The 16,968-nt window shown below is 39.1% G+C and overlaps 1 protein-coding gene across 3 annotated transcripts in view; it reads right to left on the bottom strand.

Annotated features, from left to right (window-relative positions):
* Window positions 1–831: 831 nt before the first annotated feature.
* The window catches only part of LDLRAD4 (low density lipoprotein receptor class A domain containing 4), a 278,555-nt gene continuing 262,418 nt past the window's right edge, over window positions 832–16,968 (bottom strand). For all 3 annotated transcript variants that reach the window (XM_048508462.1, XM_048508464.1, XM_048508463.1), the window contains 2 exons: window positions 13,118–13,171; window positions 832–11,750 (listed from right to left, as the gene is read on the bottom strand). In XM_048508462.1, the coding sequence (XP_048364419.1) occupies window positions 11,208–11,750; window positions 13,118–13,171 (597 nt within the window). In that variant the 3' untranslated portion in view covers window positions 832–11,207. The remainder of the gene's footprint in view (window positions 11,751–13,117; window positions 13,172–16,968) is intronic.

Below are 16,968 nucleotides of genomic sequence, written 5' to 3' on the forward strand. Positions count from 1 at the left end.
AATAATAGTGTTACCATATTTATTTGGCTCCCGAACTTAAAAATTTGCCCTGTCTTTTTGAGGTATTTGTTTTGTCTAACAAGTCCAAGCTCTAGAAACAGGGCACAGTGTGGACAGATGGCGAACTTGTATTGCCAAGACAACCTTGCTGTGCATAGCACCTGTCACACAGAAAGATATTTTCTTTCTTCATCCGTTTTCTGCAAACAACTAACTCCTCTCTAAAAATCTGAAAAATCCCCAAAGCAAAATATTGCATTGAATTACTCATTAAATTTCTGCAATATGTAAGGCCCTTTCTACCAGCTGTGATGACACCTCGCTTGACCAGAAAAAGGGTATCTTGGGGAAGGACAGTTTGAAGAACTGTAACCTGCAACTTTCAAAAGTTGTTATAACTTCAAACAGTACCAAGATCTATTTGCGATGGGCACCAAGAACCCAGTTGCTAACTCAGAAAGACAGCTTTAACCACACAGAAAGAAGAAAGGAGAACTTAAGAAACCCCATCCAGATGGGAACACTTGTGAACTAAACCAAATGTGCACGAAGCTAGTACTCAGGTCAATGCAATGTTCAGAAGTGTTACAGTATTGCTCAAACCTGTCCATCATTTGCTGTTGCCCAAACTGAGACTTGACAGGAAAACAAGAGTCTAGCACATACACCCCCTAGACCAGGGGTGGGCAACTATGGCCCTCCAGATGTTCATGCACTACAATTCCCATCAGCCCCTGCCAGAGTAGCCAATTGGCCATGCTGGCAGGGGCTGATGGGAATTGTAGTCCACGAACATCTGGAGGGCCATAGTTGCCCACCCCTGCCCTAGACCCACCCTTCATTAGAAGTGAACTACAGCTTCATGCTTTTTCAAAATAAAAAAAATCTATTTTATTCATTTTGCATTTCATACAAGTGGGCTTGGAAGCCAGCTCCCACTTCAATCAACTCTTAAAATTTAAGTGCTGGTTTTTCAAATGCGGCCTCACCTGGAAAGCCCAGGTTGACCTAATATCACATGATCTTGGAAGCTAAGCAGGATTGATCCTGGCAAGTGTTTGGATGGGAGAAGGAATACAAGGAATATAACAGGGAGGGAGGGATTTGGCCCATCTTTATGTTGACATGACAAATGAATAGCTGAAGGGGAAAGTGACCAACACTGGTCCAATTTCATAACAATAAAGCAACGAATAAAAGCAGCAGCTAGCAACAACGTTAAAGCTGAGATTTTTTTAATCTTTTAAAAGAGACATACACACTTGCAAACACACGCACACACACACGATTCCTCACAGTGAAAATGCATCAGACAACCAGTTGTGACCAACGGGCTAATCAAAAGTGGTTTGTTCAAGCTTTCCTTTTTTCGCCTTATAAGTATATTGATATTTCATAAGAAAATAAAAATACATAGATGTTGTGTCATTTGTAAGCAAATTCCGTTATAAAAGAAGGACAAAGCATGCAAGCAGGCATTCACAAATTCTATGCCCTGTGTGTCAAAAACAGTTATCCTCTGTACATTATGTTACATTATGTTACACTATTAACAATGGTTTTGTATTTGTTCTACCCACTGGGTAGGATATGTGCATAATATATTCAAGTTATATACAGCACCTTACAAATCAAAATCAGAAGAGACAAACGGAAGAGAAGAGACTGAAAAAAGCACCATTTTAAGTGAGGCACAACAAAAGTGGCAGTGCAAGGCCCGATTCCAAGAGCCATCCCAGTCAGTGGAAGTCTTTGCACTGACTTCAATGGGTTTTGAAAGAACAAGGCTAGAGCATGCAGGGGGCGGAGTTCCTATTTGCTCAAGATCTACAATGAGAGATGAGTAGAACATCAACTAAGACAAGAATGAGAAGGGGGAGAGAGCCAAAAGCCTCTCGCAAAAACCTAACACATACAACATTCTTTTACAAAGCATCAAGATAGCTATTAATATCTCGCTTCTGTACAAACTTGAATGGAAAGATGTTTTCACTGATGTCCAGAGGAACTTGTTTCCAAGCAAGCAAGCATAGAATAGCAACCTAAATAAGCGTGGTTTATGGGTGGGACTGGAACAAAGGGCTCTCCTCCAATCGGAAGGACCATGTTGCATGTTACAGGTTTAGAGATACATCAGCCTTCCCTTTCGGCTTCTCTCATACAAGAAACAGAAGTAAAATGGTTTAAATAAAGTATTAGGGCTTCCTATTTGTAGCTTTAACATTTTGTATTGATGGTGATTAGCAGGTAAAGGATTGCACTGAGCATCAATATTTTCAAAATTTATGTTAAGGGGCAATTGACCGTCCACTTACAGCAGCATAACATCAGTCATCAATAAAACATGATATTATGGTGACATCACGAATTAGTGCCAAGAATATACATTTTTTTCGATCCTTACAATGCTTTTAAAAGCATGGGGGCAGGGCAGACTGATTCAGTGTACAAACACACACAACCCCAATTAGACCCTCCTGTGAACACATGGGGCTGCCTTATACCCAAGGACCACCTAGTTCAACATTGTCTTCTCCAACTGGCAATAGATCTCCAAGCAGAGAAAGGTCTTTCCCAGCTTCTGCTACCTAAGATCCTTTAACTGGAGATTGCAGGGGCTAAACCAAAGACTTTCTCTATGCAAAGTAAATGCTCCTCCATTGAGTCACATTACCTTCCCTATGTAGACATGTCCTACCAATACCATTTAACCGTCACTGTTACCTTATGGCTGCTTACATGTCTCACTTTAAGCTAGAGGGACAATCCAAATTATGAACACCACTACTTGAGTCACACAGGACTAATTTCCTAGCTTGGCTCCATGTGGGGAGTATTTGCCTGCTATAGTAAAATGTAGACACACTGGTTGTAACCATAACTAGCAGCACAAAACTCATTCAAGTTATTGAGAGATAACTATGCTTACTAATTCACTAATATATGCATGAACTTGTGCATAATCTACTGTTTAAGAAACTCTCTTTAGAAAGATTTATAGCAAAAGCAATGCTATTATATTATTTAGAGTTAATTTAGGAAGAAAGTTCTCAGATAGCATCACTAATTGCATTGATCAAACCCTCATCTCATGCCCTGCCTTACTCTGTATCAAGTATCATATAGTATCTTAAAATCTACTTCTAGGCACAAGTAGCATCAGAAACCTTTCTCCTCCCTACCCCCAAGGATTCTAATACATAACTGGAGAAATAGTCCTTTGTGAGAGGGAAACCTCAGCATCCTGTACTGTATTTAAGAAAAGGAGACAAATTTGCTTCCTGTTTTCCAACTCTACTCAGAGAGATGCACATGCCATGTCCCCTTTTTTTAAGGAGCCGTACCTCAGATGTTTGATTTAAGAGGATTAGTGATTTAAGAGGATATTTTAAACAACATGCAATAGCAAGCAACAATAGAGTTGTGCCATTCATGAACAACAGAGTTGTGCCACTCATTAACTTCCATTCATGAAGTAAGAGCCACAGATAATCTGTGGCAAATATGAGCCAAGATATACCCACAGACAAAGATAAGCAAGTCTGGGTATGTATCACAGTAGTCTGCTGCCTTGAAGCACACTTCATTACTTGGCCATTTCTGCACCAATCAAAAGGGCCTTGGGGAGGGTAATTTTTAATAGTTTAATACTTCCCAAAAAAGAGGAAGAATAGTAGGAACTAGATAAGAAGCAATAGAGACATTAAAGTGAAAATAATTTTCATTTCCCCGCTATCCAATGGACCAAATACCTGCTACATTCTCTGAGACCAGTCTCCAACTAGGAAATGCAGAATGACCTCAACACTAGAAATAAACAAGTACTATTAGTCAGCTTCATCAAATAAGTCCTTGCGCTATCTCTGGAAGAAAAATCATGAAAATTGGAATACATAAGCAATAAATGCAGCTACACAAGTGTACACCATATTGAAGCACGAGATAAAAATTCCATTGGCTATACTGGTTAATCTTGTGGAACAAGTACATTAGAACATACCTCAAAGTATTTTTGTGCATGGCACATAAATTTGAGAGAGAAATGTCACTGAAAATGAGTTTGGATATTTTAATTGCAATGTTTCAAGTTTTTCCTCCCACTTATTCTTCTCCACAGTGCCTATATAAAATAGTAGGGTTTGCTTCTACAAGAGTCCCCTAAATAACACAACACAACCCTCCCTTCCGCAAAGTTAGTAACTGTTTGTTCCTTAAAAATTAGGCTACCAACTGCCTTCTCAGTACAAAGGGAACACATGATACATCAGCTCACAAAAGGCAAGTTTAGCACAGTTGCTGGTTCTAGAGTTGTCCTTGTTTTTGCATTTCTTTTCACAGTAAAAAAAAAGATAGTTCTTTTTTTTAATACAAGTTGGACCACAGAAAATACTGCAGCTATGAAAGTTTAAGTAGTAATCAAAAAGACAGTGGATCTGTGCTTTAGCCTATTGGTGGATAAACAGCAAAAAGAGATGATTATGAAAAAAAAATCTGGATTTTCTGAATTACATCAAAACATGGACAAAAGAACAAATGACAGTGTGGTATTAGAGTATGTTCAGGGCAGCAGAGATCTAGGAGTCTGCATGGCCATGATCATACTGTTGTGCCAGGGGGAAGGGCGGGAAGAATGGTTCCTATGGAACCAAGGAACAATTTTCTAGCAGTCACAACTATATGAAAATACAAGACTGGTTTCTATACAGCATTATAAAAACAGGATAAGCAATTAAGGAGGTCAGTTTCACTCGGCAAAAGGTGTGAGTAAGCTGCATCCAGATAATACCTTCCTGAAGCCGATTAAACACAAAAAGCTGGATCCAACTCACTTTTTTTACTCCATCTCGCTTAATCGCTCTCCTTGCTGCTGCCTGTCCCTCAAGGCTTTTGTCTGCACTGATCTCATTATCCCTACCACAGCTGTTTTGGTATGGATTCCCTCCTCCCTTTTCCACCAGCAGAAAAGCTGGTTGCATCCAACCCTACCAACTAGCTTGGGCAGTTTGCAACAAATATGGAAGTCATCGTTGATGCAAACACTCCAGATCTTTTGGCTGTTATTTAATCCAGCAGCGATCAGACACAGGACGGACCTACAGTTGTCAAGCACAATGACTGATATACTCTTGACAATCAACTCCCCTCTCCCTTTTCCCAGTCTAGAAATATCCTTATGTCTTTCACAGTAACTGTCCTAGTATTCTAAACATTTTTCATATGCACAAAACCCCTTTCCTCTGGGGAAAAAAAACATAATTTCAAATGCTGAAAAGTAAAAATCATGTAGATGAATCCAAGGAGTTATGGAAACATGCTTCATTTTCATTCTTCATTCCCACCATAGAAATTCAGTGTTCTACGTACAAAGTTTCAGTCCCTCAGGACACGAATGCTGACTGGTTTTTCCTATTATGCCATGATATCACACATTCACAAGAATATTATGTGACAGGGAAGAGCAGGATGCAAAATAATCTTCCTCTCCATTTTATTTATCCCATTGAAAAACTTAAAAAGATCACAAAATATTGTGTAAAGCTGTAATGCTTTTACATCTAGAAGAGCTATTACAACTAATTGGACCTTATCTTAAAATGAGGGTTTTTTGAACTTAGGGTTTGAACAGATGGTTGAAACAGTTTACCATGGAGCGTTTGTTTTTTAAGTCATTAGATTGGATCCTACCAATTTCTCCACAGATGCAAGAGAAATAAGGGGCTGCTTTTGTCTGAAAAATGTTTTGCCGGGAATTGTGAAATCTGCATAAACAAAAAGCCATTTGGGGATGGGGTTTCCATGAGGAAACTCAGTTCCTTCTTGTATCAATGAAAAAGCAGGTAAGATCCAATATGTTATACACTGCTGTTTACAAAGAAATTCTACAGTTACATTCTGTCAGGAGACTCAGGGTCAAACTAGACATGGTGTATCCTGATATCTACCTAAGCGATTCAGTTACCATTTTAAAGTCTAAAATGGGTGATTTTAAAAATGCTACAAGAGAGACCTTAAAAGGCACATGAGAGGATGAACAGGAATGCTTTATCCTACTGTATGGCAGGCCTGATCAGGATTGGGCCCTCATGACATTTTTAAACCACTCTTTTTAGGCTTTCGAATGGCAGTGGTGTCCCCATGCTGGACAGAAGGATGGTGTCATGTCTACTTTGGTCCTAGGTTTGCAATGTCAGACTCCCCCTACATTGCACATATGCATGTACACACCAAGACAGAAAACAGCTTTTTAAATTGTTACCTTAAAATACTTAGAAAGTTATATGGTGTCTTTGGAACGATGATTCATAGAGATGGAAATTAAGAAAGGTACCCAAGTCAATCCCAACATTTTGGCAAAGAAGTCAGTTCTCAAACTGCATAAACTCTGTGCCCTCAGTCAACACTCTACATTCTTTTCCAACTCTATGATTCTGAGAGCTCCCCTAAAATGTTCTGTTCCGCTTGGGAACAGTGAAGAAATGAGAATATACACCTGAAAAATACTGAAGGACAAGATGGGTGCCCAACCCTTCTATGAGAAATGACAAGATTTGAGTTCCTGCCTCCCTGAGAATGATTGGGAAACACCCATGAAGATGTCCTCCACCTCCAGGAGAATGTGACATGTGATCATGGTGTACAAGTAGAGTTGCCAGCCTCCAGGTGTGGGCTGGAGATCTCCTACCATTACAACTGATCTCCAGAAATCAGTTCGCCTAGAGAAAGTAGCTGCTCTGGAAGGTGGAATCTATGGCATTGTACCCGAGAAATGTCTTACAAAGTAAATGATTTTCACTGATAACATCTTGTAAAGCCAAACCATTTTGAAGAGTGGGCATTAGGGCCCTAGTATTGTTACCCAAAGCAGAATTACATCCTTCTAAGGCCACTGACTTTAAAGGATTTTTAAAAGTATATTTCTACTTAAGGTTGCACTATAGTTGTATAACACCACCATTTAAACCTAATTTCTTAAATTACTCTGTAAGCCTCAGCGCTCCATTTTGGAATTGATAGCTTTGAAGATGGAACTAGACTTTTCCTACTGTTCTCATCCAGAAACATGGCACAACCTTAACCACATTGGCCTTCATTGAAGAGAAGGACCTACAGAACAGATCAAAAGTAGTCTCCTATCCCTCACAATTTTAAAATTAATGCAAGTGTATTTTCTCTGTAAGCAATGAAAAGGAGCCCTATAACATAGAGATAACTACCATTTCAGAGACTAATCTAAGAAAGAAAGAAAGAAAGAAAGAACATTTAAAATACTGGTATTTTGTGCAAAACTTTAAAAAAAGGGTTACTGGTGTCCACAATGTGTACAAGCCTAATAAAAAGAAGTCCAATGGACAAAATGTACAGAATATTTCCTTTAGATGTTATATACCAGAATATTAAAATTCTGGGGACTTAAAACTTCACATACAAATGGAAAGACAATAATGGATCATCTTCAAAACCAATATACTCCTAATATCTGGCTTGAAATCAGTCATGCAGGTAATAGCTACAAGTCCATACAATGTCTACTAGCTTACTAATTTGTTCCAGGGTGACCAATAGAGTCTTTTCCTATTAAAAAAAACAGGCTCACACTTGAATATCACTGTAAGTGTAACGGGTTTATTTTTGTTACTGGAACATACTTTGCCCACTTTAGATGACTAGACATTGAAATTCAGATTTCAACAGCACTTCATCTGGATCCTAAAAACTAATTTCATATTGAAACTCATTCATGGTACCCTGTCTAGCTGAAAGCAAGACTGGTTTTCCCATCCTAGATATGCCATCAAGAAAAAGATGGATATTTTTAAATCTGGGCAAAAGTTACAGGTAGGTATGATTTCTAAAAAATGTGTACACAACCTTTTAGAGGGTGTCGTTTTATATTCATCTTTCTTTCAGGTAAATATGATATTTTCACAGTATAAAAGGAACAATAACAGTCACTCCATATCGCAGCAGGAATTGCCAAGGAGGAAAAGAATCTTCTCGTACTAAAGAATCGCAACAAATCCCTGGCCTTTAAAAAAAAAAATCTGCCACATACTTACAGGGGTCCCTACCAACAGTATATTAAGGAGCACCTGCAAAAGAACTCTCTTCCAGTGCCATCCATGTTCATCCTAGGTTTGGAGCAACTATTGTTATCAAGCAAAATCTGGGATGATGCTGTAACCACCGAGAGTTTCTAGAAGATGACAGCAGGAATAATTCTCTGAATACTTAGAATCTAGAAAGAAAAAAATTGTTCCAGTAAGGCCCAGGAGGGTACTATTTAAAAGTACTCACAGTTATTCTGGAGATTATGCAAGTATAAATGGAAAAGGGGGATAAAGAGTGTACAATTATAATACTTAGATACAAAACACAAATGGCTGTTTGTGCAGGTAGACAGGGGCTTCGTTGCTAATGCATGAACAGTCCAGAGCCATACAAGATAGAGCAAAAATGAATGGGACCCTTGAATAAAAAGAGGGCAATCTGGATATCAAGCCAGGTGTGCAAATCAGTGGGAAACAGTTATTCAAGGTTTGCCTTAAAGGAAAGCACATGCCCTTTTGGGAGATAGAAATTCCATGAGAAAATCTTGGACTCAATGTAATAAAATATCTAATGCTGACCTGGTAGTACCTAGTCTGATCAACAGAGCTCCAATGACTTACTGCTTCACTTCAGAGGCCTTGGAGTTTGACTGGTTAACCAATTAACACAACAGGGCTCTCCTCCTACAGACACAAAATTATTCAACATGAGTTCTAAGCATTATAGCAGCTCAAATGAATTAATTCATACCCAAGATCCATCTCTAACCATCTAATTGAGATGTTTCTCTCAGAAAGGTCAAATGAGACAGGTGTTGGAGAATATCTGATAGTTCTCTTTCACTAAACATCAATCCTTCAGGTATTATTAAATGGGCACTACCAAGTCACCTGGATACTTTTACCTACATTGAAAGGTACAGTGTGTGAGAGATACAGAAATTCATGCTAGCTGAGATAGCCAATTCATGGAATTAAAGCTACCATGAGATATTTACAGTTATGTGACAAACTGAAGATAATAAAGACAACACAGGGATACTACGTAAGTCAGGAGAGCAGCTTGAAAATTGGAGCTAGTTCAGGACAATATGCAAGTAAATTCTGTCCAGCTACAAACGAAGTCCTTCTGTTTTTAGAATAATTATTTAAGTGCTCCTCCAGCTCATTGTTGAGTTCATGAGCCACTTTAGGCTTATGAAAGCATTTTTACAAAAGGACAACAAAAGCAAAACACACCGCACATGCTGTTTTGGCATTAAAACTCTGCATAGATCAGAGACTCAGTTCAGCGACCAGGCTTCATCTACATTACTTTAATATGTGGAAGTCCTACAGAGCTCCAAGCTTCGACAAATAGAACAAGAGCTACAGTACAGTACATTTGTATAGTGCAGTCTGTGTACTCGTAACTGTTTTGATTAGCAAAATGCTATGCTTAAGACCGTAGAAAAGGGAGACTCCGTCTAAAAGAAATCTCCACTATGCAACTACAATTCTCTGTGGAATATCAAAATTAAGACTCTTGATTCTCAGATTTTTTTTAAGTCCATTGGCTAACTGCATATTAGGTGCCTGTTGTGCTTTGTGCATGCTCTTGATTTCACAACCACTTTTCGTCAAATTGCCTTCCAAATGTTTGCTTTTACTGCAATACAGATAGCAAGAACCAAAATTAATAACCAATTATTCTCAAATGTCATATCACAGAACAAATTTACTGGGATTTTGTAGTTCTACTACACATTGAAACCACAACCTAAAAGCAAGCCAATATGAAATAAGAAAGCAGCTGATCCTAAACCAATTACATGATTGCTTGTAGATTTTCGTAACCAATTCAGATCAATGCATAAAGATGGGCTATGCCAGTTACAACCTGATCAGCTGATTTTGCCAGACAATTCACAGTAGTATTCTAACGGTACAGGCTCTACACAGTCCATTAGCGATGCCTACCCAGTTGAAGAAGCAACGTAAAATGAAGAGAGGACTTGATGAGGTGTATCCACTTGAGTGAGATGGATCCTCAGCACTAAGAGACATACAATTCTATAAAAGCACAACAGAAGTGTGATTTAACAGGAAAAACCCACCTTGCATTTAATACCATTTATTGTAGGATGCCATGTTATGTTATTGAATATATGATGGGCTACAGTGGAGATAAAAACCTGCTGACACGGCATTGTTAAAAAAGAGAAAGGAAACAAGCAGTAGAAGTTTGTTATAATTGGGCGGGGGGGAAGCAAACGTGTCCAGCATTTCCATCTGCTTCTAAACAAATGGTTTTTAGCTAAAACCAGGAGGTAAACTTCCATATCACCTTTCCTTTCTTCCAGCCGTAACTCCAATACATCTTGATGCACTGCTTGTTGAATGCAAATTATTGCAAAAGTAGCATGTTAAAGACCTCTTACATTTACTTAATTTTTATGTAAAATAGTAGATATTAGATTAAATTCAATAGCCTCATACTGTTGATTATTACTTGAGGGCTGGGCAAAGTCCTGAAGAGGGTTGTTCAGAAATCGTCATTCCACAGGTGAAAAGACAACATATAGAAGAACTTAATGTTAAACAGCTCCCTCATATATTTTTTTAAAAAAAACATTAAAAGATAGTGCAAATTTAACATACTTGTATCACAACACAAATTAACTCCTTGAATTCATCTTGTTTTTGTGGGTTTTTAAAAAACTTTATACCTTGGCACACAAAACAGAAATGATGAGATAAAAAATTCCACGCTCAGGGATGGGGAGGGGAAAGCAAACTGGCCAATTTTGCCCCCATTTACTTAGTAACTCTTTCTCTACACCTTTTAGCCATTTGCGTAATATAAAACAGGCTGTACAAGCCATATTCTGTGCTAAGTTACCTCTTAGACTTAAATAATTCAAATAGTTTATTAAAAAAAATATATTTTCCAAAAACACTGTTTGTGGCCAACTGAATGGAAGGTTGTAATTATCTTAAACCACATTTCATGCAATTCCCCCAACAGGAATCAGAAACTAAAAACAGTTTTGAACGTTTGGTTTTACTAAACTGTGTATTACATGAAACTTAACAATATTGTGCACAGGAGCACTGAAACATCCATCATGCCCCCGTTTGATTCTCCCGTCTCTTTTCAAGTGCACGTGGAAAAGAAACCTAGCCAAGGTTTCCCGGTTTCCTGTCTTTGCCTTTAACGGGGACTATTGTGCTCTCTGAATTGTTTTGCTGAGACTGAAGTCTGCTTCCCCTCTGTGATGAAGGAGGTGCATTGCTTTGCTGGTGATGAAAAAAAGAGGAGCCAGGATAATGCCCCATGACCTCACTGTAAGTCGGGGGTGGTCCTTCCATCCTTCCATTACTGCTATAATTGGTTGCACTTATGCCCGAATTGCTGCTTGGTGGGCAAGGGCCCGCATTGTACATTGAAATGTCTATCAAGTCGCTGTCAAATATAGTCCTATTGGGTGGTGCCCTGACAGATTCTCGGTTGAGTTCCATCTGTTGTTCTGGGTCCCGAAGCTGCAGTGTGCATGGCCCTTGGTATGGTGGTGGCTCTTCACCATCCGAGAGGGAAATGGTAGGAGGCAGATCAATCTCATGTTGCATGTATGGATAAGTTGGCTGGAAGCGACTGAAATGTTCCCTCTGCATAAAGGATGGAGCAGTAAACCTGTCTCTGGACCGTGGGGCATACATGATCTGTAATGTGACAAAGAAACTATTATTCACCCAGTAAAGTCTAACCTAAACACGTTAATATAGGGAACAAAGGTAACCCACAGAGAACACAAAACATGTACCCTGACACTGAACACAGGCAGCAGTGTCTTGGAATAGTTTCAAAATAAGAAAATGTTCTTAAAAGCATTACATAACCTAGCCATTTAAAAGCAAGAGCAGAAGAGTTGTAGTGACAGAACAAATTAAGCAGAGGAAGAATTTTAGAAGGACCATTGGCTTTTCTTTCAACAAATCAATTATAATAGGAAACAAAAATAGCAACCTTGCCTAATCATTAAACAAAGATTCCTTTTACATACTCATTAAAAACAAATCATTTCAAAAAAGCAGGAAATTTCTAACCCCCAAACATGATCTCTGTTAAAAAAAACAAAAACCGATCTGTCTTTCTCAGCACCACCCTATGACAGGAATATAAAAAAATCCTGGACTCAGTACACCAGAGTTCTCTCCACCCTCACTACAATATACTGTCCTTGGCAAAGCAGGACTTTAAAAAAAAACCCCATCCCATCCTAAAGATCCCACCGATTATTTTAACATTCAGTTCCGTTAAAGATACATTTGAAGACACTTTCTCTGAATTCCATTTATCAAAGCTACAGTCCCATTTGCCAATCAACAGCAGCATGAGGGGCAAGTTATGCTTCATGGAATACTGTATATACTCAAGTATAAGCCGATCCGAATATAAGCGGAGGCACCCAATTTTAAAACAAAAAACTGGAAAACTTATAGACTCGAGTATAAGCCTTCGAACTTGGCTGGAAGCGACTCAGTAGCAGCTAAAAACAGAAGATTTTGGAGCAATGAGATAGAGTTGCTTTACAGAGTTTGCATTAGGGATGAGCAGCTTTCCAGGACTCTAGGAACACAAATGAACCACTGTTTTCCTCCAAATGTAGAATAATTCTGGGATTCATAGCCATGCCAGCCTAAACTTTGCTCCAAAAAAGTCTGTCTTCAGCAACATTAGTATTTGGCAGTAAACTACTGTATGAAGAATTGTATTCATCTAGAATGCAATGCACCAATAACCCTTCGGAGATAAATGCCTCGGTTTCTTTTAACACACATACACACACCCTAGTTGTAATGCTATGCAGGCTGTCCTTATAGCTTGTTTTTACAGCTCTCTGGTGAGAAAAAAAGCAGCAACATGCTTACCAGATCCCCACAGCAGCCCCAGCTCCGGCCGCCATCTTGGAATTACCATATATACTCGAGTATAAGCCGAGGGAGATTTTCAGCATTAAAAATGGGCTGAAAAAGTTGGCTTATACTCGAGTATATATGGTATGAGTGAAATATGAGTGAAAACCTACCTCTGAAGCTCCTGGACGTGAAGAAGAGTTGTCTGAAGGCCACAAACACGCTTCCTAATACAGAAGATAAAATAAGAAAATGTTTAATTTCTAAACAAGGATTATAAGAAGTTAGTTCTTTATATGACTTTCTACTGTGAGTATAATCGGTGTTCATATTCACTGTTAGAGTGATTGTGAAAGCATTCATGTTTATCGCTCTAGCATTAATTAATTGATTAATTAATTAAGGTTGTTTCTGTGCCGACTCCTAGCATCCAGGCACTATTTGTAATCTGGCATTCCAAAATATTTTGTACTCCTTTAATTGTTACCATGCTAACTGCATTGATCTGAATCCCATTTAAATCAATGGGCTTCATCTAGAAAGCAAATGTCTTTAGAACTGTGTTTGCCATGTTGCTGTCATGCCTCCACTTCATTCATTTTTTTTCTTCTCCCACTTTGCCCTGCCCCATCTCAATGCCAGAACCAGCTCCCTTTCTACATGCCACATCAGGCCATTGAATAAGGTTTTTGGTCATTGCCAAGACAGAACATAGAGCCTTTCATATTATCTGGCCATCAAACTTCTGCATACAAGTATATGCAACAAAAAGTTTTTCTTAGAAAAACAAATCATCATCATCATCATCATCATCATATCAAAGTTTGAACTGCTCTCCAAATTCCAATTCTGTAATCAAACCAAAATTACCCCAGCACCCCACTTCCCCAACATTATACTTCCCTTCTTTTAAACTATTTGGAATTATTCTCCCAGGACCATATTATTTTATTCCTCAAGCTAGATATCTTATATTCCAATAGTGAAGTCAGCAAATCTTTGGATTTTTAAATCCAATGTAACTAAGAATAGGCAAGACAAAATTTTCAACAAACCTGCAGAGAACCCTAGGTTTGTAGAAAAATCTGAAATCTTATAAAAAGATAAAAATGATCAAAGGAGTGCCTGTAGTTTTAAGCAATGAATTTTTTTCAGGGGCTGTCGCTAGGCAACTAGAGTGCTCCAAGGTTTGGTTCTGTCAGTAAAAGGGTGTTTGGACCAGTCACAAACTTTGGGTCTAACCTACCTCAAAGGGTTGTTGTGTGGGTAAAAAGGAGGCTTTAGTCTCCACTATGGAGAAAGACTTCAGTGTTCCAAGGCTGAGATTGCAGGGGAGAAGGAGATGGAAAGCTTAAGAGAGTGGGGCAGATAAAGGTAGGTAGGTTGGTTGTTGGGTGTGAACAAAATAGGGTTGCCAGGCTGGAATGTTCTGGAGATTTGCAGGCTGCAGCCTCAGGAGGGTGGCGTTTGAGGAGGGGAGGGACCTTAAAATGGTATAATATCATAACCACACCCTCCAAAACAGTCATTTCCTCCAGAGAAACTGCCATTGTCATCCTCCAGGTGATGGCTGGAGATCACTCAGCATCACAACTGATCTCCCAGAAACATAGATCAGTTATTTTGGATTCTATGACATTGCTTTTGATTCTATGACACTGCATCTTGCTGAGGTTGCTTCCCAACTCTCGTCCTCCAAAGGCTCCACCCCAAAACTCCAGGAATTTTCCAACCTGAAGCTGGCAACCCTAAGCTCTGTAGTTGGGAGATCCATTGTGATTCCAGGAGAGCTGTCATCCCCACTGCTGCTGTGTGATGGGGGAAACAGATGGCAGACTGGGAGGATGATGAGGGACAGAAAGAAAGAGTGATGGGATGGGGGGAAGAGGAAGAGAGACAGTACGAATGCGGGTGGCAGAAGAGAGAAAGAGTGAGAGACTGAGAGAAGTGGGGGAGAGGGAAGGAAGCAAAAGTGGGGAAATGTGATCACTGCAGGTGCCCAATTTTCTTTAATAATTCCCCTGTACAACCTTTCCTTTTTAATTCTATTCAGATTCTCAGTGTTCCCTCCAAGTTCATAGGGGTGCCTCCCCATTTACTTTCATTATATTGGTCACTCCACAGATGTGGTTGTTCCTTGAGACAGGTAAAAAACCTGAACAAGAAATTCTCAGGAGTAACAGGTGGTAGAACTCAGCATCTTGCCTCTTACACACAGGCTGTTTAGTTGCCCCTATTCATGCAAACATGTATCTTCCTTCCTGATAAGACACTATGCTATATACTTTATTCCATGGAATTTACACTTTATTCCATGGAACTTATTTTCAAGTATGTACAACCCTGGTATGTACAACCAGTTAAAGTATGTACAACCAGTTTGATTCTCATGCATCCAGTTCAAACTGCAGGCTGTGCTCTAGACTATATTATATACTCTCAAAAATGTATTCTCTCTTATCAGCCAGTCTGTCACTTGTCAAAGAGAACATTTAGAAGATATTACTTTATTCTTCCCTACTTCTAAAAGTACTCAAAACTAAAAAGCTTTTGAAAACACTAGAAAATGGTTTGTAAAACTAGCAGTTGCAGGTTTTAATCTGAAGGCAAGCATATAAAAACTGCATACAATATACCAGCTGTCAGGCAAGAGGGTTTTTTGATCTAGTTTCCGTGGAAACTCAAACTCCCTCAATGAAAATCAGATATGATAAAGATTGTATTGTATTGTAGCCCTTTTTTCTTTTTATAACCCTCTGCCCCCTTGTTTCTCTCTCTGGATCATTACTTCTACTATACTATTCTCTGCTTTATTTTTAAATGATCAAGCAATCAAGTAATATAAGGATACAAAACCCTTTAAATTAACCATTTTAATTTTAAATCATGAAGACTACGCTCTTAAAAGGAGACTATATCTTGAGCCTTCTTTAAACCACAAAGAATACAGGAAATGCTCATTTGAGATTCTCCGAAATTAACATTTTCACTTTGGGTTGGTTTACCCAGGAGGGAATCCCAAGGCCAGACATATGATTCCTCACTATGGTCACGGTTTCTACCTAAAGTCATAGAAATGACACTGCCTATATCAATTATCCTTAGGTAAAAGGATCCTTGCTGGAGACAGTTTTTTTTCTATCCCCACCCCCCCCCCCAGGAGAAAAAGAACAGAAATTTTAAGAAAAATTGAAATATCTGCAATATACTTTCCTGCCAAACCAACATTTCTTTACTGATTTAACATGAAATGCATTATTTACAGCATGGTCAATATATTAAAATGTACTATTTGGCATATGCTTGAAATTTAGAAGTATTAAATCCGCATTTTCTACAAGAAAACCTGCATGTATATGCAGTCATTGAGAAACAGTTGCAAACTGCTGCACCCTATTCTACCATAGCACATTCATCTTTACATTTTGCCATCTAAGAGATACAAAAAATAGCAGTTCATGTAGAAATCAAATTATCTGGTAAATTATTTGGCCAGAAACTTTCATAAGGAATCACAATAGGTAGGAATGCCAGAATATTTTCATATTAAGCTAAATGTTACACTATTGGCCTTTCCCCCACAAGTTGTTCACTGTGTATCTTGCCGCCAAATGCTATGGGTCTTTTTCTTTTAATTACACACAGTTTTCCCTCTGGTTCTGAAAATTTCTCTTCATTTTTCCTCCATTGTTTTCCAAAGCACTTTAACCAGTGGTGGGATCCAAAAATTTTAGTAACAGGTTCCCATGGTGGTGGGATTCAAACTGTGGCGTAGCGCCAATGGGGCTGGGTGGGGCACGACGGGGGCGTGTCCAGGCATTCCAGGGGCGGGGCATTCCTGGGCAGGGTTGTGGCAAGGACGCAGCCACTGCGCCGGTCCTTGGGCGGGAAACGAATGCACGCAGGTGCAGGCTGCCAAGCCTGCCAGTGCACCTCCTGCTAGACTGCTTCAAGTTCTGCGCGCTACTGCTGAGAGGAGGGGCGTAACTAAGGCAAAAATAACGTGGCAAAATCACCAATTAGT

Source organism: Sphaerodactylus townsendi, linkage group LG09 (genome assembly GCF_021028975.2).
Source record: "Sphaerodactylus townsendi isolate TG3544 linkage group LG09, MPM_Stown_v2.3, whole genome shotgun sequence".
Lineage (NCBI taxonomy): Eukaryota > Metazoa > Chordata > Lepidosauria > Squamata > Sphaerodactylidae > Sphaerodactylus > Sphaerodactylus townsendi.